The following is a 22,885-nucleotide window of genomic DNA, read 5'->3' as shown; positions in this document are numbered from 1 at the left end:
CGTCCAACAATATCGGTCGTATTTTATGGAAATACGATGTGGAATGTTTTCCGACCTCCATCTAAAATTAGAGCACTTTTGAGTTCCGTTAAGGATGATCTTGGACTGCATAAAGTGAGTGTATACCGTATTCCTTGTAGCTGCGGCATGGCATATATTGGTCTATCAGGGCCGTGGAGGACCCATGTACTGAGCATAAACGGCACACACGATTACAGCAGCCAAATAGATCTGCTATTGCCGAACATTGCTTGGATACTGGTCACCCCATATTATATAATAACACCGAGACTTTGGCATGCACGTCCAACTATTGGTACAGTGTTATTAGGGAGGTAGTTGAGATTAAATTAGCGAGTAACCTCGTTAACAGGGATGGAGGTTTCTGTTTAAACTCTGTTTAGAATCTGGCTGCCTCTCTTGTCAAAAAACAGAGGGAACAGAGACAATGATACTTCACCTGTGAAATAATAGTCTCGCTATCGATAGCTTTGACTTTGATCATCTTTGGTGGCACTAGTGTTCAGTGTGTGTATTATCTTTCCTGCTTCAGTCCGAGAACCGAGGTTTTAAATTTGCATGTACGCTCCCTGTCCGTTGCAGTTTGCCTTGAAAATGGAGGGGGTGTTCTTCCGCCGAAATGTCGGCGGTCGCTGAAAGTGTTCCCTTGCTGAATTCCAGGAAGTTATTTGGATGATGGACATGTTACTCCGAGATATAGTGTTAGCTCTACGTAGGGGAAGATGATGAAAAGATTGATACAATAAACTTAAAATGATAGTTTTGGACTCAAAACTGAGACGTAGGGGACCCGGTGAGATGGGAACTGGGGAAGCGCTGCAGAGTTCGCTTAGCGTCGGGGGGCACTCACCCACGCAAGGCCTGGCGCCCCAGCCGAGCGCCAGGTAGCAGCCGTCGTTGCCGCCGCCGCAGCTTCCTCCGGACTGGTGCGCCGCTGCCTGCTGTCGGCAGCACAAGAAGCGCTCCGGCCGGAAGGCGAGCGGCTGCGGGAAGTGGGCGGCGTCCCTCTGCAGCTGCGCCACCGACACGCACACGCAGTCGCCCGGCCGCAGGCGCGCCGCCGCCACCCCCGGCACCTCGTACGGCGCCGCCACCTGCCGGCACGCCACGCCCATCGGCGGGTACAGCCGCAGCGTCTCTGTGTGGGCACAGCAAACACCACCGGGACGCTCTAATTTATTACCTCCCACGCTAATTAGATATTTACCTAGGGCAAGGGCGGCCCATGAAGCCATTCTTACATTTAGCTAGACACGTCTTCCACTAGATCTACATCTGTATCCACTCTCTACAAACTACTATAAAGTACATGGCTGAGGGTGCTTGCACTTTATTTTATTTAATTACATATTCATTTCACCTGATCTGATTAGGGTCAGCAGGCACTGACTCTCTTATAAGAAAAAAGGGTTTCATATATACAGCACCTGTTCTGCATTTTGTTACCTATGACACAACAGCTTCAATACGGCAAGTTAAAAAACATGGCTTTAAGCAATATAGCACTTAACATCTGAGGTCATCAGTCCCCTAGACTTAGAACAACTTAAACCTAACTAACCTATGGAAATCATACACATCGATTCCCGAGACAGGATTCGAACCTGCGACCGTACTAGCAGCGCGGTTCCGCAATCAAGCGCCTGGAGCCGCTCGGCCACAGCGGCCGGCTACGGCAAGTTCAGTGGCTCTTCGATTATTAAGGTCCGATTGTTAACTCCGGTTAAAATCTAATTTTTTATTTTTTATTTCCAGCAGTCAGCTTCACCTTCCATATACTTATACACGCCGTGTCACTATAATAGTATTTGTTTATAGTTCATCTAAATTTTTCATAATTTTTGCTTTTCCCTTAACATTTTCGCATACCGGTAATATATTTTCTGTAAATGTGTAGTAAGTAGGCTTTATATTGGTAACGCCACGTAGCGCCCTGTATGAAAATCCCTGGCTGTGCTGTGTGCAGTCTGTGGCTAGTTGGCATTGTTGTAATACTCACCATTGTAGTGTTGCGCAGCGGCAGCTGGATGCGAACAGCGAGTAGCGTTGCGCAGTTGGAGGTGAGCCGCCAGCAGTGGTGGACGTGGGGAGAGAGATGGCGGAGTTTTGTAATTTGTAAGACTGGATGTCATGAACTGCTTTATACATTATGACTTTTGGACCCTATTGAGGTAAATACATAGTTGGCTCTCTATCAAAATCTTTCATTTGCTAACTATGCCTATCAGTAGTTAGTACCTTCAGTAGTTTGAATCTTTTATTTAGCTGGCAGTAGCGGCGCTCGCTGTATAGCAGTAGTTTGAGTAACGAAGATTTTAGTGAGGTAAGTGATTTGTGAAAGGTATATGGCCATTCTTTTGTAGGGATTATTGAAAGTCAGATTGCGTTGCGCTAAAAATATTGTGTATCAGTTTAAGCACAGTCTTGCACAATTTTTCTAAGTTGATGTTTCAAATGTAAAGTGTGCTACCCTACTGGCCATTAAAATTGCTACATGAAGAAATGCTACATGAAGAAATGCACACGATAAACAGGTATTCATTGGGCAAATATATTATACTAGAACTAACACGTGATTACAAGTACAGCTGTCCATGTAGCTTCAACACGATACCACAATTCATCAAGAGTAGTGACTGGCGTATTGTGACGAGCCAGTTGCTCGGCCACCATTGACCAGAGATTTTCAGTTGGTGAGAGATCTGGAGAATGTGCTGGCCAGGGCAGCTGTTCTACATTTTATGTATCCAGAAAGGGCCGTAGAGAACCTGCGACATGTAGTAGTGCATTATCCTGCTGAAATGTAGGGCTCCGCAGGGATCGAATGAAGGGTAGAGCCAGGGGTCGTAACACATCTGAAATGTAACGTCCACTGTTCGAAGTGCCGTCAGTGCGAACAAGACGTGACCGAGGCATGTAACCAGTGGCACCCCATACCATCACGCCCGGTGATACGCCAGTATCGCGATGACGAATACACGCTTCTAATGTGCGTTCACCGCGATGTCGCCAAACACGGATGCGACCATCATGATGCTGTAAACAGAACCTGGATTCGACCGAAAAAGTGACGTTATGCCATTCGTGCACCCAGGTTCGTCGTTGAGTACACCATCGCAGGCACTACTGTCTGTGATGCAGCGTCAAGGGTAACCGCATCCATGGTCTCCGATTTGATAGTCCATGCTGCTGCAAACGTCTTCGAACTGTTGGTGCAGTTCATTATTGTCTTTTTTGCAAACGTTGTTGACTAAGGGATCGAGACTTGGCTGCACGATCCGTTACATCCATGCGGATAACATTCCTGTCATCTCGACTGCTAGTGTTACGAGGCCGTTGGAATCCAGCATGGCGTTGTGTATTACCTTCCTGTACCCACCGATTCCATATTCTGCTAACAGTCATTGGATATCGACCTACGCGAGCAGCAATGTCGCGATACGATAAACCGCAACCCCGATAGGCTACAATACGTTCTTTACCCAAGTCGGAAATGAGATGTTATGCATATCTACTCCTTACACGAGGAATCGCCACAACGTATCACCAGTCAACGCCGGTCAACTGCTATTTGTGTATGAGGAATCGGTTGGATACTTTCCTCATGTCATCACGTTGTAGGTGTCGCCACCGGTGCCAACCTTGTGTGAATGCTCTGAAAAGCTAATCATTGGCATATCACAGCATATTTTCCTGTCGGTTAAATTCCGCGTATGTAGCACGTCATCTTTGCGATGTAGCAATTTTAATGAACACTAGTGTATAATGGAGTTTGAAGTTCTTTGCGTTGTATGTGAGTAATGTGTGTAAAATACTACGTAAATTATTTATTACGTTAAATAATTTTCCTATAACATTTTCAATTTTAAATATTTATGTGTATAAATTGTTAATGGGTCACGCTTAGGGACAATGTAAGAAATATATGTTATGTAGAAGCCTTTGTGCTTTTGTTTAAAACGAAAGTGGCTCTGGCGAGTGGAATAGGCGAACTGGCGCGCTACCCAAAGCAAGCGCGGGTAGTAAGTCACACAGTCTGTAGGCAGCAGTGATTGAGGCAACACCTTTCTGGAGCAGGAGAAGCTTTGCCTGCTAATTGGCACCAAATCCTGGGATGGAGACTGCAAACGGCTTACGGCATAGCTGCGAGTGTTTTGGCTACTGTATGCAAAAGTCAACACCGCCAAGAAGAGAAATGTAGCCCACTCAGTAAGGTACCTGCAGGACATACTGTGGATAGTGTAGCTGTCATAACTGTTCACTTACACCCAAGCCCACGACAACCATATAAGATTTTGTTTTTTTACTTTTGAACTGCGTGAAGCATTAATTTAAACTGTGTTCAGTAACCATACTTGAACATTAAAGAAACTGGTTCACCCCGTTATCTCATCCTAATCATGCACCTATTATAGGTTTCTTTCCTGGTGTTTGATTAATCCGAGTATCGTGTTTTACAGACTTGTTAAGTGGCAAGTTAATATAAAGAGGCACCATTTACGGAGTTTTTTGCGTCCAAACAATGAAAAAATTTCCTTAACTAGTGCAAAATGTTAAAGTAAAAGTTAGCTTACGTAAAATTCAATCAGAGTATAGCCTAGTTAGTACAATCTCTGAAATGACTATACAGAGTCAGTTCAAAGAATAATAGCTTTTGAAAGTAATTCCAGTAAGAAAGAGGTTTACTTGAAGTGATATGTTCAGCATAAAAATTGTGTGCTTTGGTATCTAGGTGTTTTAGTATTTTAGTTTGCGTATTGTGGAAAGTGCTTTTCTAAAGGTCCCCCCTGGCCAAATTTGTTAGCTTCCTTCACGCTTTTCTCTTTCAAAAATGTAATATACAAAGGTGTAGTCCAACATTGTTTACGTGGTGTAATATGTATTTGAAGAAGCAACTTAAATAGTAGCAAGAATGTAGGCAAAATTCGTATATCTGCTTTTCCAATACTTCCCTGTTTCATTGCCCAGATAGGCTTGCGACCATTAGTACATGTTCGAAACCACAAAATGAACTTGGAACTAAATTGTCCTAGCTTCAATATAATATTATTCATACGGTGTTTCTAGGTAATCACTTGGTAAGGTCTTAGGAAAGGAAGTGAATAGTCTGATTTACTTATCAATTAGGCACAGCACATGGTCAAATGCTGTAAAACGCGCAACTCTGTCGATTAGCTTTTCCTATTAACCGGACTATCCTCCCATTGTGTACTTTACTTGGAAAATAAACAAAATTTAGTAAGAGGGTCATACGTGGCAACGTAGAGACAGGATTTTCTGTTATTTAGGTAGAAGCATACTAAATTACAATCCTAGTGGAAGGGTAATATCTCAACTACTTAGATATTTGAGGTAGCATTATACCAACTTTCCAATACCTTCGTCACAGTACTTTACACCAATTCTCTGTGCTGCTCTACAGCCTCTATGTCTGTGACAAAATATCTTGATGGCCATTGGCTCATGTGAGCAGAGGTGAAACGCAGAGGATGCCGAGCCCGGGCTCTATGGCGGTTGATGAAACTCTCCCCATCGGAAACGCCGCGGCAGCGTTCTCTTGCCCTTGCAGTGTACCGGAGAATTGTCACGATGGAGAAAATGCACGACAGTTCAGTTGTGTGGCCTACATAAGGAAAAATTAGTCAGCATGCACTCATACTTAGAGGGAGACACTATTTTGTAAGCATCTTTACTCTCTCCCTCTGCGTTTAGAATCTGAAAAGTGCGACGTGATGCTATCGGGAAGCACACTAGAGGCACAGCTGACACATGAAGCTTCATCGGATTTCCATTATGGTTGCAGCTTCACGACCAATCGGACCTAAACAAACGAGTCGCCCTCGTAGTATTAAAATCATTTCAGTGTCTATAGTGACAATATGAATACTGGCAGCACTTGTACCACTGCCGATACTGTCACTAATAATAATAATAATAATAATAATAATAATAATAATAATAATAATAATAATAATAATAATACCGCCAGATAGGAAAAGGATTTACACGAGTAGGAATACGAAATATATGTTTTGTGATATAAGGAGTTCCGGAGAGATGGATTTTAAGGTGACTTGGAGACTGCACTAGGTAAGAACACTAGGAAATGAGTAAGATCTGGTTGGAAAAAAGGATGTACAAGGATAAGGATTGTACACAGGGACAGTGGTAATCATTTTGCTGCTTTACTAGATACATCATTTACTGTTGTCTGAATTTGGAAATGTTATTTAGTTCTGTAACATAACGAGGGATGTTACTCCAGAAACGGATACCTGCTACCAAAAAAACTTGGAGAAAGTGGCTAAACAATGGAGAGGGATAGAAACGATTTGGCTCTGATGGTAACGAGTGTTTCTGAAATGTTGTTCAGGCAAGAGCACTAAGGTCGAGGAGACATATAAGGGGTTGTGTGCATTGATAATAAGCCAGTACAGAAGACAGAGTCCATGGATATCTTTACACTTGTCTGTTCGCAGTCAGGATAGCAGTGCATATTAAGGTTAAATTTGATCAAAGAGTCCCACATCACGGATGTAATAAACACAGGCATTAACAAACAGTTCCTGGAGTCATGATCTCTCCAGATAAAGGCCTTATTAACTGTATGCATAAGTGTTTATGAAGTTTCTTTTTCAGGTAAAATAAGTGGAGCCTTTTATAGTTTTGGTTCTCATTGAAAGATGCTGATCCCTTCTTGCACAATGCTGTTACATGGTCAGTCTAATATAGGTTTTCATCTGTTATTCCTCCTAAGCGTTTGGCTGAAGGAGAGTTGATATTTGTCCCATTTAGGGTTAAATATGGTACAAATTCCCGATATTTCGGGCTTATAAGCCTAGATTGACAAAACCAGTACCGCCTTGGTTCGGACGGTCTGAGCTGCAACACTCTATCCTGAGCCCGTTCTGATAGTACGTCCAGGTCGGTATTGTGATTCTCCATAACTTTTTCGAGTTTATCGGATTTGCACACAGATACAACTGGAGGTCACTGGCGAACATGCAGTATTTGCAGCAGCACCAAATGTACAGTGAAAAGAGTACAGGACCTAATACTGAGCCCTGTGGGATGCCTGATGCCACCTGTCTCCATTCTGACTTCAAGGTTCCTGAGATGACGCATTGCTAGAGGGACGCCAGGTATGAGCGAAACCATTCCACATCACTTGGCCAAAAGTTTAGCCTGCTAAGTTTGGAAAGTAAAATGTTGAATTCGGCAGTGTCAAAGGCTTAGCTTAAGTCTAAGAAGCACATGATAACCGACTCTTGTGGATCGATGGCAGACTTAAGGACAACTTTCAGCTTAATTAAAGCAGAAGTTGTGCTGCGATTTTTACGGAAATATGATTGGTACTCGTCTAGTAGTTTATTTGTGGTTAGGTAGTTTGTTAGCTGGTCGTGGTCTATATATTCTGAGGCACTGGGCAGTGCAGAGAGAATGCAGATAGGTTGCTGGTCAGAATGTACTGTTGTAAGATAGCTTCAGCTTATCTGTTACCTTTATAAAGGTAACTTTGTACGATGTTATGAGTGAAACCAGAAACCTTACTGCTCCTTTTTAAACCTAAACACAGTAAATATTTCTTACAACTTCGGTGTTAATTCCCTGGAGATATTCGCATTTGTATACAAAAGTTATAGAGAAAACGCGTGGAACACGGATACAGTCTCATTGTTGTATAAACTGCGACCTAGTCACAAGGAGCATTAATCACAATAGACACTCTCAACATATTCGGGATCAGCACGTTCCCTGAAGTTCTCGGCAGTTCTGACTTACGTTACACTTGTTGAAATATACACCAAAGTATACCTCCAAAGTACCGCTTACAGAACTGCTTTCGGTATGCAGCCAATGACTGTAAGTCTCTTAGGACATGAAAAGAGTACAGAGACATCTGTGTAGTTTGCCAGCGATTTCCCACTCGCATAAGATAACCGATATGAAAGGTATTTCCAAGTAGACGACTTTCGGTTCTCCTGGCAGATTAAAGTTGTGTACCTCACAGGTGCTATAACACAGAGCTTTCTCTTGCCCTACCGGGTTCGAGTCCTTGCCTGGCTTACATTTTTACCTCATCATGAAGTTTCAGAATGCTCACATGCCACTACGCAGTCAAATCATTATTCAGAAAATCATCCCCTGGGGTGTGGCTAAGCCATTGATCCGCAATATCCTGCTTCCAGCTTCCAGTACTTTTGGTCCTACACGGTACGGGGGAGTAGTTCTGAGCATACGTGAGAGGTATCGGAGGAATTAAAATTTTGAGGACGGGCCGTGGGTCGATAGCTGAGACAATGGCCTGGGTTTTACCCCGATGCATTACGTAGGTCCAGTTGACTAATAAGTCTCAAAACTGCATAAGAACCATGGCAGACTAAGACATTCCTTTGGTACATACTAGGGTTTGATCCCATTACATTCGCATGCGAAAGTGCCCGATAAATTACAGTTTAAAGCATGCAAGTTCATGAAACTGATCGGAAGCGCCAATTTTCAATTTCTTTAATTATTAGTAGAACTCATTGACAATACATTCCCAAAGTTTGAAAGATGAAATCTCATGTGACGCGCCTGAAACATAATAAAATATGTTATTTTATCAATGATGGATCTTATGAACTCTACGTCCGTTGATAATAGTTGGTTAATGACACTACCAGCCACAAACACTTTATAAATGTTTTATTTTAGTGCCACGTCTGGTTTCGGGCCACCATGCCCATCTTCTGATGGCTAATATTTTTAGTTAAGCAACTGCCTAACGAAAAATATTACCGACCTGGAGACAGACATTATAGCCTGAAACCGGTTATGTCACTAAAATAACATTTAACAAGCATTTTTGGCTGGTTACAACAAAACTGCGACACCACCTTGCCACGCCCACGTTTTGAAATAACACTTCTATACTAGCTTGATGTGCCATCATTCCATAGATAGTTTCAAGCAAACTTGCTAGGGATACATTTAGATGTCTGTGATACATAATTTTAGGTTTCACAGATCATCTGTGGCGTTTGCCACTGATATGAAGAGTATAAAGGTGTAAGATAGAAAGGCCATTGTCCGACACTACAGACTCACAAAAAAGATAAACACTCTTGAAGTGTCTTATGGCAAGGCCATCACAGAGAACCTACCCAACGTAAATAACACGAAAAGTGCACTATGTGCTACGTATTTCCACATGGTATGAACTGATGAACGTCCCCTATATCATCTGTGCCACATTAGCTTGAGGATTAGAGTATTCTAATTTCTATCCTGAATGTTCTCAAGACTGCTTAAAGGTTTCTGGCCGACCCTGAACTTCTAAAAAAGTGCGTTCATTCCAAAAACCAAAATCAAAATGAGTCTCTACATTTACTTACATGGAAACGATGTCCTAAAACCACATTTCATCTGCTACATGTGTCAGAATTTCAACTTATGATGCAGTTCTGCTGTTTAGTAATTGGAACATAGGTAGGATGGAGGTATTATAGAGAGTGGGTTTTGAGGTAGGAAATTTCATGCAAGATATCTTGGGAAAAATAGATGTACAGCACCTCTCTGCAGGTGAAAAGTCAGTTGAAGACCAGGTAAGGAAATTAAGGCAGAAAACAAAAAAAAAAAAAAAACAAAAAAAACAGAAGGTAAAGCTTGAGGGGAAAGAGGACTGAGTACAAATCTCGGGCATCCTGCAGCGGTGACATAAGAAAAACGTTAGGTTGAACTTTTATTTCCTGACAATCATGTTTTTAAAATTTAACTACCTTTTTCTCATAACCTTTGAAGGCTAGGATTATGAAATTTTGAGCACTTTTCTCTAAATGTATATTTTGAATTTCTGAGTATTTTTGCATGAATTTTATTTTACGATTACCTAATTATAATCAAAACGTTGTTAAAATTTAGTTATTCGATATATTGAAAAAACTTTGAGAGAAGCTTACTGTACGCAAAGGTATTAAATGCATAAAATTTTGTCGAAATATCTTTTACAGTTTCTGATAGAAAGGTAGATATCTTATTTTATTTAGTAAAATTTTTAATTTAGTAGTAAAAGTTTATACATAAACCCATTTAACAGAAAAGTGTTAATTTCATGTAAAGAATGGTGCAAAATATCATTTCCTTATCTTCAAAGTTGTGGATTTGGTGCACTTTTAAGTAGTGTATTTTTTTTCATTGAATTTTTGAAGGACGTGATATCCGCCATTGTTGTTGTTGTTGTTGTTGTCTTCAGTCCTGAGACTGGTTTGATGCAGCTCTCCATGCTACTCTATCCTGTGCAAGCTGCTTCATCTCCCAGTACCTACTACAACCTACATCCTTCTGAATCTGCTTAGTGTACTCATCTCTCGGTCTCCCTCTACGATTTTTACCCTCCACACTGCCCTCCAATGCTAAATTTGTGATCCCTTGATGCCTCAAAACATGTCCTACCAACCGATCACTTCTTCTAGTCAAGTTGTGCCACAAACTTCTCTTCTCCCCAATCCTATTCAATACCTCCTCATTAGTTACGTGATCTATCCACCTTATCTTCAGTATTCTTCTGTAGCACCACATTTCGAAAGCTTCTATTCTCTTCTTGTCCATACTAGTTATCGTCCATGTTTCACTTCCATACATGGCTACACTCCAAACAAATATTTTCAGAAATGACTTCCTGACACTTAAATCTATATTCGATGTTAACAAATTTCTCTTCTTCAGAAACGCTTTCCTTGCCATTGCCAGTCTACATTTTATATCCTCTCTACTTCGACCATCATCAGTTATTTTACTTCCTAAATAGCAAAACTCCTTTACTACTTTAAGTGTCTCATTTCCTAATCTAATTCCCTCAGCATCACGCGATTTAATTTGAATACATTCCATTATCCTCGTTTTTCTTTTGTTGATGTTCATCTTATATCCTCCTTTCAAGACACTGTCCATTCCGTTCAACTGCTCTTCCAAGTCCTTTGCCGTCTCTGACAGAATTACAATGTCATCGGCGAACCTCAAAGTTTTTACTTCGTCTCCATGAATTTTAATACCTACTCCAAATTTTTCTTTTGTTTCCTTTACTGCTTGCTCAATATACAGATTGAATAACATCGGGGAGAGGCTACAACCCTGTCTCATTCCTTTCCCAACCACTGCTTCCCTTTCATGCCCCTCGACTCTTATGACTGCCATCTGGTTTCTGAACAAATTGTAAATAGCCTTTCGCTCCCTGTATTTTACTCCTGCCACCTTTAGAATTTGAAAAAGAGTATTCCAGTCAACATTGTCAAAAGCTTTCTCTAAGTCTACAAATGCTAGAAACGTAGGCTTGCCTTTTCTCAATCTTTCTTCTAAGATAAGTCGTAAGGTCAGTATTACCTCACGTGTTCCAACATTTCGACGGAATCCAAACTGATCCTCCCCGAGGTCCGCATCTACCAGTTTTTCCATTCGTCTGTAAAGAATTCGCGTTAGTATTTTGCAGCTGTGACTTATTAAACTGATAGTTCGGGAATTTTCACATCTGTCAGCACCTGCTTTCTTTGGGATTTGAATTAGCCGTAGAAATTATTTAAGAGCTGCTATTTCGGCTTCTGGGCCATTTTCAAGAGGTACTGTAAAAAATTATGCTTTAGCACACGTCAGACTTCAGAATCCTCGGTCTTGTTTACATGTCATTGTCAAAACAAATATAGTTTGGAGTTATTTAAATGAGTGGTGTTAACAATGGTAACATTTCACGTAATTGACATGAGTTTTACAATTTACAGAACTTCGCACTTGATAATGTTACCGTATTTCTACTGTAAAAAGGCCTGTTTTTGACTGCGACATATATACAAGTCTGACGGACGTGTGCTGAAGCAAAATCTTTTGCAGTATCATTTGAAAACTGCCCAAAGGCCGGAACAGCAGTTGCGAAATAAATTTTTTCAGCCGCTATGGGACTTATATGAAGGGCTCTAGTATACTTCTAGATTCCTCAGATTTGATGTTTGAATCAACGTAAATTTTCTTTTTTAGTATAGTTGTCCTCCATCTTCAAGCGTCTAACATTTCAGGTTTTCAGCACTTCCAAGCTGCTCTCCAAGGAGTCAGACAAAACTGTGACCATTGGTGTTACTTTTCTGTCAGGTGTTATGTCTCTAGCCACTCTTGCCTGGTGTGGGTCTCACATAACTGAACAGTACTACAGGTTGGTATGTGGAGGTGTCTTGTGAACAGTCTCCTGTGAAGACCTCGATTTCCCAGTATCCTACCAACGAACAGAAGTCTGCCTGCCGCTTTAACTAGGACTGAACGTAGACAATCAGCCAGAATATTATGACCAACGACCTACTATCGATATATAACACTAGGCTACAAACAGTAATTTCGGAAATGATTTCCTAGCAATTGAGTTTGTGAGCTTCCAGTTTTTATTGAGATCATCACTTTTGATGACACCCCTCTTAGGAGCTAAAGTAGTAGGAAAAGAAACAGAAAAGCGTAACAGGGGGAAAAGTTTACTTTGATGTAGCTATATAGTTCCATAGCTTTTAGTATTAAGTTCAGTTCGACAATGCATTAACATTTGTTAAGCAGTTGCCGCTCATGACCAAGAGCTATGAACGACAGATATCGTTAGTATACACGAATAAACTGACAAGCAGATATAAGTCTAAAATAATGGTTTTAGTTTTAAATTTTCATTATTATTATTATTATTATTTCATTCCGGGTTTATTTTTTATTCTTTACCTTTTGCCCAATGTAGCTTCTGAATATGGGCATTGTGGGTCCAAATCATAAAAGTGATTGTATCAGTCAAAATCAGAAGTACCGTTGTCCTTAAATAAAACCTCTCTTTTTTCTAAAATTAAATTTACATTAGCTGCAATAATGATATTCTGTTAAGAAAAGCTTTATCGCTATTGCCAGTCCGTGGTTCCTATGATCCTTGCTTCAAACATAATTACTTACTTTCATGGCCAAATAGCATTATCCAGCCTTATTTCTTCAACATCGCCAGATTTAACTCAAGTATTCCTTTTTATCCTTGATTCACTTCTATTTATAATAACCATCAGCGTTTAACTGAGTTTCTAAGTACCCTGCTGTCTCTGATAGAATTGCTACGATAGTGCAAAATTTCAAAGTTCTTATTTTCTCTCTCTGAGCTTTAATTCGCTTTTCCAATAAAACTTCTCGCGGTTGGGGCTTACAATCACCTTCAACTTTTTAGAAGAGTGTAAAACTGATTTATTTGCACGGATGCTATTTCGGCCTTATGGCCATTACGAAGTGGAACATTGAATAAAAAACTGTGCAAATGTAAGAATGAAGCGACGAGTATATATATCATAGCCTTATTTGCACACTGATGTGACAGGTTATGCGATAACTGTTAATACCGTGTCGGATCTCGTCTTTTTTCGGCGTAGTGCAGCAACTCGACAAGGTGTGGACTCAAAAAAGTCGTTCGAAGTCCCCTGCACAAATACTGAGCCATGCTGTTTCCACAGTCGTTCATAATGGTGAAAGTTTTTCTGGTGCAGTAGTTTGTACACGAACTGAACTCGATTATATTTCATCAGTTTTCGATGAGATTCATGTTGGGCAACATGGGTGAGCACGTCATTCGCTCGAATTGTCCACAACGTTGTTCAAACCAAACGCGAACAACTATGAACTGTTGACGTAACACATTGTCATCCATAAACATTCCACAGTTTTTTGGGTACAAGAAGTCTATTACTGGCTCAAAATGGTTTCCATGTAGCCTAACATAGCCACGATCGAGTCAATGAAGGGGTTACGTTGGACCAGAGGATAGTCCATTCCATGTATACGCAGCCCACGTCATTATGGAGCTACCAACAGCTTACACAGTGGTTTGTTGACAGCTTGGTTCCTCGGCTTAGTTGGGTCTGGACCTCACTCTAACCCCACCATCAGCTCTTAGTAACTGAAATCGGGACTCATTTGACCAGGTGACGGCTTTCCGTTCGTCTAAGGGGCAAACCGATACGCTCTAGAGCCAGCAGAGGCAATGCCGAACTGTTAGTAAATGCCCTCGCGTCAGTCGTCCGCTACCACAATCCATTAACGCCAAATTTTTCCGGGCTGTACTAATGGATACGCTCGTCGCACGCCCAACATTTACGATGGTTGGAACTTAAATAGTGGCAACTATTTATTCGCAACCGATACAAAAGAGTCACATGTTTGTACCTGTTACTGTCCTTCAAAGTTGTCACCAGCGTTGTGCAGAAATCGTTGCCAGCGATGCGAAAGGCGTAGTATATCGTTAGCAGAGCCTGTTCTGTTGATAGTGCGAAGGGAGCGGTCTACTGCCTGTGGAATCTCTGGAACAGTTCTGAAGTGAATGCCACGAAGTGATTCCTTCATCTTCGGAATCAAATCAAAGTAACAAAGACTTAAGTCCGCGGAGTGTGGTGGACGGTACAGTACTTCCCAGTCCCATCTACCGAACGTGTCAGCCATAGCTTACGCTGTTTGCGCCCGTGCATTGTCGTGCAAAATGATGGGTGGGTTGCGCAGAAAGTGTCGCCACTTCTCTCTCAAAAGCTGGTCGCAGGTGATGCTCCAAAACCGAACAGTAATACTTTGAATTGACGGTCTGCCGATCTGCCGTGGAGGAACGTTTTGCGTTAGGGTAACACTATCACAGTCGTACACGAGAATCACCATAAAATTCACCATACTGGGGCTCTGACGCACTTTCGACTTTTGTGGCGACCCATAATGACGCCATTCGTTGGATTGATGTTTTAGTTTTGGTTCGTACGATGCGGTCCATGTTTCATGTATTTGTTACGAAGCCTCTCCTTCGCGCTCATGGAGCTCCAAGTGCGTCCTAACGCATCCATTTCTGCATTTCCTCCAAGTCATGCGGAACCCAGCGTGATGCAATTTTTCTCATGCCCAGGCGTTCCATCAGGACGCGAAGCACAGCCGTATGCGCTAATCCGGTTTCATGGGCGAGCTCACGAATCGTATGGCGTCGATCACTGTCCGCTAATGCGGCAACAGCGTGCACTTCTTCTTCAGAGACGCTACGACGACCTGCCCGATGCATGTCTGCCACAGTTTGCAGACCTTCGTCGAATGCTTTTACCCAACGTGCCACTGTTCTGTAAGGCAATGCCGGTTCGCCGCCCGCCTCTTCATGACTCTGTCGTGCTGTACGACCTCTGGCACATTCAATCTTGACTACACTTCGTTGAGCTGACAAGGGTGTCCGAGCGGTTCTAGGCGCTACAGTCTGGAACCGCTCGAATGCTACGGTCGCACGTTCGAATCCTGCACCGGGCATGGATGTGTGTGATGTCCTTAGGTTACTTAGGTTTAAGTCGTTTTCAGTTCTAGGGGACTGATGACCTTAGAAGTTATGTCCCATAGTGCTCAGCGCCATTTGAAACATTTGAGTCCACTTCGTTGTTCCAGTTTGGAAAACATAGTGACACCGTCCCATCAGATCTCTCAGTCACAAGTGAATGTGTTTCCCTCGATTGTGCGCAAGCCGGTGACGTTGGACGGGCTCGTCCATTTGCTCGGAGGTAATGTAGGTACGTCCACAACGTGTGTTGTCTGCGGCAATAGTAGATTCCATTGTATAGGGTCTCCACTGCAGTGTTGCCACTATTTAAGTTCCAACCTACGTATTTCTGCGGTTATTGCACACAGATTTGTTTGTCTGTTAACACTGACAACTCTACTCAAACGCCGCTGCTTTCAGTCAGTAATTGGAGGCCGTCGCCCACTGCGTTGTCCATGGTGAGAGGAAATGCGTGAAATTTGGTATTCTCGGCACAGTCTTGACACTTCGGAGCCCGGAATATTGCATTCCCTAACGATTTCCGAAATAGAACGCCCCATTGCGTCCAGTTCCAACTACCACTGCGTGTTGAGCGTCTACTAATCCCCGTCGTGCGGTCAAAATCACGTCGGACGTCTTTTCACGAGAATCATGTGAGTACGAACGACATCACCACCAGTGCTTTGTCGTTTTTTCCTCGTGTGGTACTACCGCCATCCGTATATGTGGATATCGCTATTTCGTTACTTCTGTCATCTCACTGTGAGCTGTGCGTCTCAAATGGTAGAATTTGTAAATATTAAAAGGTAGCCCGACAACGTACATCGTGAAAATGACATGTATTGCCTATACTGTTACCTGATGGTTCTATTCTATTCTGTCGCTTGCTCCTTGTCCCACGGTTACGCAAGGTCGGCTATGGTTAATCGGATGTGGCATGTTAATTGTATGGCGTGGCCGGATGCCCTTCTCACCGCCACCCTTTACACCAAAGGACGAAATTAGTGTACCCCAACTGTCTGTGTCTAGTGGAATCTATGAAATAGTGTCAATGTGTTCAGATGTCTGCGAGCTGTGTAACTGAGGCGGAACGTAGGGACCAGCACGGTATTCACCTAGCGGGATGTGGAAAACCACCTAAAAACCACATCCAGGCTGGCCAGTACACCGGCCCTCGTCGACAAACAGCCGGGCGGATTCGATCTGGGGCCAGCGCACCTTCCCGAGTCCAGGAAGCAGCGCGTTAGCGCTCTCCGCTATACTGCCGGGTATACTGTTACCTGGTGGTGACATCTTAAAAAGACAGAATGTTCACATGGATTACAGTATATGCAATAAACACTCTCTTCATCGGTAACGGTGTGAATAACATATGTCCTTGTCATGATGGACTTAGCTTCATGCTGAAATAGCCTCAGACACCAAGAAGAATATAATAATTCCAATCCCAAAGAAAGCAGGTGCTGAAACATGTGAAAATTACCGAGCTATCAGTTTAATAAGTCACAGATGCAAAATACTGACACGGATTCTTTACAGACGAATGGAAAAATTGGTAGAAGCCGACCGCGGTGAAGATCAGTTTGGAATCCATAGGAATGTTGGAACACGTGAGGCAATACTGACCTTACAACTTATCTTAGAAGAAAGATTAACGAAAGGCAAAGCTACATTTCTAGCATTTCTGGACTTAGATAAAGCATTTGACAATGTTGACTGGAATCGTCTCTTTCAAATTCTAAAGGAGGCAGGGGTAAAATACCGGGAGCGAAAGGCTATTTACAATTTGTACAGAAACCAGATGGCAGTTATAAGAGTCGAGGGACATGAAAGGGAAGCTGTGGTTGGGAAGGGAGTACGACAGGGTTCTAGCCTCTCTCCGATGTTATTCAATGTGTATATTGAGCAAGCAGTAAAGGAAACAAAAGAAAAATTCGGAGTAGGTATTAAAATACATGGAGAAGAAATAAAAACTTTGAGGTTCGCCGATGACACTCTAATTCTGTCACAGACAGCAAAGGACTGGGAGGAGCAGTTGAATGAAATGAGGATATAAGATGAACATCAACAAAAGCAAAACGTGGATAACGGAATGTAGTCAAATTAAGTCGGGCGATCGTGAGGAAATTAGATTAGCAAATGAGACACTTAAAGTAGTAAAGGAATTTTGCTATTTGGAGAGCAAAATAACTGATGATGCTCGAAGTAGAGAGGATATAAAATGTAGAATTGCAATGGCAAGGAAAGCGTTTCTGAAGAAGAGATGTATTCTAACATCGAGTACAGACTTAAGAATCAGGAAGGCATTTCTGAAAGTATTTTTATGGAGTGTAGCCATGTAAGGAAGTGAAACATGGACGATACATATTCTGGACAAGAATAGAATAGAAGCTTTCGAAATGTGGTGCTACAGAACAATGCTGAAGATTAAATGGCTAGATCACATAACTAATGAGGAGGTATTGAATAGAATTGGGGAGAAGAGGAGTTTGTGGCACAACTTGACAAGAAGAAGGGACCGGTTGGTAGGACATGTTCTGAGGCATCAAGGGATCACAAATTCAGCATTGGAGGGCAGCGTGGAGAGTAAAAATCGTAGAGGGAGACCAAGAAATGAATACACTAAGCAGATTCAGAAGGATGTAGGTTGCAGTAAATACTGGGAGATAAACAAGCTTGCACAGGGTAGAGTAGCATGGAGAGCTGCATCAAACCAGTCTCAGGACTGAAGACCACAACAACAACATTGTTGGAGCACACAATGTCAACGTACAAATACCATAATGACATTGATTTTCATGTTGGTGTGTGATAAGACACAGTCTTTTTCAATATACAGATGGATAATGACAATGAGACTGAATGTACACCATTGCAATTAAATAATTTTTACAGTCTATTGGTACTAGTCGGCTCCCTTCCATGCTTCCAAAATGTACAATCTGTAAATCATGCGACCCAGGCGACGACACAGTGCAATAACTTCAGGACGAGGTACTGTTCTGTCGGGTGAAAGTCAAAATTGTGCTGAACCCAATAAGAAGTACTGGTTGACGGTAGTCTACATTCTGGCAAAGCCAGGCAGAAGGTACAGGATGACAGGATGTGCGCTAAGACATTAGAGAATAACTGCCATGTCACTAGAGAGAGCTGTACAGATGATAACTGTAGGCGATGACAGTTATTGGAATACACGCAATAAATAATTGAAGACAATGTGTGCAGGAGTTACTCAGAGATGGGAAGGCTGGCACAGGAGAGAAATTTACGTGGGCCGCATCAATCCAGTTAGAGGACTAAACTTGTTGTAGCTGGGATTAACAGTAACAAAAAATATTGTTAATGATATCTTCTTTCGCTCAGTGACTGTTATGTTATAAAGCAATAATATCAGTACTCGATAATGGCCTATGGCCCAAATTGCAATAGTGTAATAAAAAATTATGGGCAACGGCGTTGGCTACACCGGTTCCCGTGAGATCACCGAAGTTAAGCGCTGTCGGGCGTGACCGGCACTTGGATGGGCCACCATCCTGGCCGCCATGTGCTGTTGCCATTATTCGGGGTGCACGTAGCCTTGTGATGCCAATTGAGGAGCCACTCGAGCAAATAGCAGAGGGTTCGGTCAAGAATACCATCATAACGACCGGGAGAGCGGTGTGCTGACCACACGCCCCTCCTATCCGCTTCATCTATCGAGGATGACACGGCGGTCGAATGGTCCCGGTAGGCCACTCGTGGCCTGACGACGGAGTGCGTGGCTAGTTCAGTGTCCTTTAAAAGCTTTCCCAATTTAGATTGAAACCTTTCACTGCTTCCAAAATATTCACACTGTAAATCATGTGACCCAGGCGATGACACAGTGCAAAAGCTTCAGAACGAGATGCTTTTCTGTCGGGTGAAAGACAAAATTTTGCTAAACCATCAAGAAGCACTGGTTGACGGTAGTCTACATTCTGGCTAAGCCAGGCAGAATGGGCAAGATGGGATTATGTGCTCTAAGACATTAGAGAATAACTGCCATGACACTAGAAAGAGCTGTACAGATGATAACTGTAGGCGATGAAATTGGAATACATGCAATACATAATTGAAGACACTGGGTGCAGGAGCTACTCCGTGATGGGAAGGTTGGCACAGGAGAGAAATTTACCAGGGTCGAATCAATACAGAGGACCAAACTTCTTGTAGTTTGGATTCACAATCATAAAATATATATTTAAGGATATCATCTTTCCGCCAGCGACTGTTATAAGTTTTAAAGCCATAAGATCAGTACTGGATAATGGCCTAAAGCAGAAATTGCGATAGTGTAATAAAAACATATGACCAACGGCCCTGCCACATTGGCTATACCGGTTCCCGTGAGCCGCGCGTGATTAGCCGAGCGGTCTTAGGCGCTGCAGTCATGGACTGGGCGGCTGGTCACGGCGGAGGTTCGGTTCCTCCCTCGGCCATGGGTGTGTGTGTGTGTTTGTCCTTAGGTGTGTTTAGGTTAAGTAGTGTGTAAGATTAGGGACTGATGACCTTAGCAGTTAAATCCCATATGATTTCACACACATCTGAACATTTCTTGGTTCCCCTGAGATCACCGAAGTTAGGCGCTGTCGGGCGTGGCTGGCACTTGGATGGGCCACCATCCGGGCCGCCATGCGATGTTGCCATTTTTCGGGGTGCACTCAGCCTCGTGGTGCCAATTGAGGAGCTACTCGACCAAATAGTAGCGGCATCGGTCAAGAATACCATCTTACGACCGGGAGAGCGGTGTGCGGACCCCACGACCCTCCTATCCGCATCCTCCATGAGGATGACACGGCGGTCGGACGGTCCCGGTAGGCCACTCGTGGCCTGAAGACGGGGTGAGTGAGTAATAAAAACTTATAACAGTCACTGGCGGAAAGATGATGTCCTTCAGAAGGAAATAAAAGGGAGCGCTGCAGCGGAGGCCGCACTGACCGGTGATGACGGCGTCCAGGTAGGGCATCCGCTGCAGGGCGTCGTAGGAGAGGCGGCCCGAGTGGCGGCGCAGCGCCGCGTCCACCTCGAGGCGGGCCCTCGTCTGCACGGCCTGGTCGGCGGCCAGCTCGAACGCGCAGAAGCTCAGCACCGACGACGTCATCTCGAAGCCCACCAGGAACAGCCCGAACAGCTTGTAGGCCAGCGCCTCGTCCACAGTCGCGTCGGGTACTGCGGCAAGCGTGCAACACATCAATAACAGTCTCCTGCAGCTTGTTATAACTAAAATCCAATCCATTAAAATTGACGTTTTGACCGCATTTGCAGTGGTCCTTTTTAGGTCCACTAAAGCGCTGGTCCCTCGGTCCAAACTGCCTATCTGACATGATGATTCTGAACCGAGCCACGACGTTCCATTGGTCAGGATGTTTGAGAACTCTACGGAATAAAATCAGGGATGGACTCCTACACTATTGGGACAGCTGGTGGCCCTATGAGATGATGGTCTAGCGCGGAAGCAGGTACCGCAGGGGCAGCAACTGGGGGCGGAGGCAGGGCAGCAGAGGGTTCCAGCGAGAGGGCTGCGACTCCTGGCGAATAGCGGCGAGGTCAGGAGAGGCGGGGAAGAAACACAGACATTAATGTACAGTAAAGGCTTCCAAAGTAGAAGGTCTACTGCCCAGACCGCATTTCATACACAAAAAATGGCTCTGAGTAGTATGGAACTTAACATCTGAGGTCATCAGTCCCCTGGAACACAGAACTACTTAAAGCTAACTAACCTAAGGACATCAGACACATCCATGCTTGAAGCAGGAATCGAACCTGAGACCGTAGCAGTCGCGCAGTTCCGGACTGAAGCGCCTAGAACCGCTCGGCCACTGCGGCAGGCTTTCATACACATCCTGATACCTACACTATTGGCCATTAAAACTGCTACACCACGAAGATGACGTACTACAGACGCTGATTAGCTTTTTAGAGCATTCACACAAGGTTGGCACCGGGGGCGATACTTACTACGTACTGAGGGAAGTTTCCAGCCTCTTTCTCATACACAGACAGCAGTTGACCGGCGTTGCCTGGTCAAACGTTGTTGTGATGCCTCGTGTAAGGAGGAGAAATGCGTACCCTCACGTTTCCGACATTGATAAAGGTCGGAATGTAGCCTATCGCGATTGCGGTTTATCGTATCGCGACATTGCTGCTCGCGTTGGTCGAGATCCAATGACTGTTAGCAGAATATGGAATCTATGGGTTCGGGAGGGTAATACGGAATGCCGTACTGGATCCCAACGGCCTCGTATCACTAGCAGTTGAGATGATAGCCATCTTATCCGCATGGCTGTAACGGATCGTGCAGCCACGTCGCGATCCTGAGTCAACAGATGGGGACGTTTTCAAGACAACAACCATCTGCACGAACAGTTCGACGACGTTTGCAGCATTATGGACTATCAGCTCGGAGACCAAGTCTGCGGTTACCCTTGACACTGCATCACAGACAGGTGCGCCTGCAATGGTGTACTCAACGACGAACCTGGGTGCACGAATGGCAAAACATGGGTTCGGGAGGGTAATACGGAATGCCGTACTGGATCCGAACGGCCTCGTATCACTATCAGTTGAGATGATAGCCATCTTATCCGCATGGCTGTAAGGGATCGTGCAGCCACATCGCGATCCTGAGTCAACAGATGGGGACGTTTTCAAGACAACAACCATCTGCACGAACAGTTCGACGACGTTTGCAGCATTATGGACTATCAGCTCGGAGACCAAGTCTGCGGTTACCCTTGACACTGCATCACAGACAGGTGCGCCTGCGATGGTGTACTCAACGACGAACCTGGGTACACGAATGGCAAAACATAATTTTTTCGGATGAATCCAGGTTCTGTTTAAGGAATCATGATGGTCACATCCGTGTTTGGTGGCATCGCGGTGAACGCACATTGAAAGCGTGTTTTCGTCATCGCCATACTGGCATTTCACCCGGCGTGATGGTATGGGTTGCCATTGGTTACACGTATCAGTCATATCTTGTTCGCACTGACGGCACTTTGAACAGTGGACGCTACATTTCAGATGTGTTAGGACCTGTGGCTCTACCCTTCATTCGATCGCTGCGAAACCCTACATTTCAGCAGAATACTGCACGACCGCATGTTGCTGGTCCTGTACGGGCCTTTCTGGATACAGAAAATGTTCGACTGCTGCCCTTGCCAGCACATTCTCCAGTTCTTTATCCAATTGAAAACGTCTTGTCAATGGTGGCCTAGCAACTGGCTCGTCGCAATACGCCAGTCACTACTGTTGATGAACTGTGGTATCGTGTTGAAGCTGCTTGGGCAGCTGTACCTGTACACGCCATCCAAGCTCTGTTTGACTCGATGCCCAGGCGTATGATGGCCGCTATTACGGTCAGAGGTGGTTGTTCTAGGTACAGATTTCTCAGGATATATGCACCAAAATTGCGTCAAAATGAAATTACTTGTCAGTTCTAGTGTAATATATTTGTCCAATGAATGCCCGTTTATCATCTGCATTTCTTGTTGGTGTAGCAATTTTAATGGCCAGTAGTGTATAAGTGCGCTTTTCGGA

General features: G+C 43.7%; 1 protein-coding gene across 1 annotated transcript in view; it reads right to left on the bottom strand.

Annotated features, from left to right (window-relative positions):
* Nucleotides 1-22,885, bottom strand: part of LOC126282101 (cytochrome P450 6a2-like) — a 106,044-nt gene that overhangs the window by 11,539 nt on the left and 71,620 nt on the right. The window contains exons 4-5 of the mRNA XM_049981561.1: nucleotides 20,282-20,512; nucleotides 872-1,159 (exon numbers count right to left, since the gene is read on the bottom strand). Of these exons, the coding sequence (XP_049837518.1) occupies nucleotides 872-1,159; nucleotides 20,282-20,512 (519 nt within the window). The remainder of the gene's footprint in view (nucleotides 1-871; nucleotides 1,160-20,281; nucleotides 20,513-22,885) is intronic.

This window comes from Schistocerca gregaria, chromosome 7 (genome assembly GCF_023897955.1).
Source record: "Schistocerca gregaria isolate iqSchGreg1 chromosome 7, iqSchGreg1.2, whole genome shotgun sequence".
Lineage (NCBI taxonomy): Eukaryota > Metazoa > Arthropoda > Insecta > Orthoptera > Acrididae > Schistocerca > Schistocerca gregaria.
The sequence above is the reverse complement of the archived record's forward strand: the minus strand, read 5'-3'. Positions and strand labels throughout refer to the sequence as shown.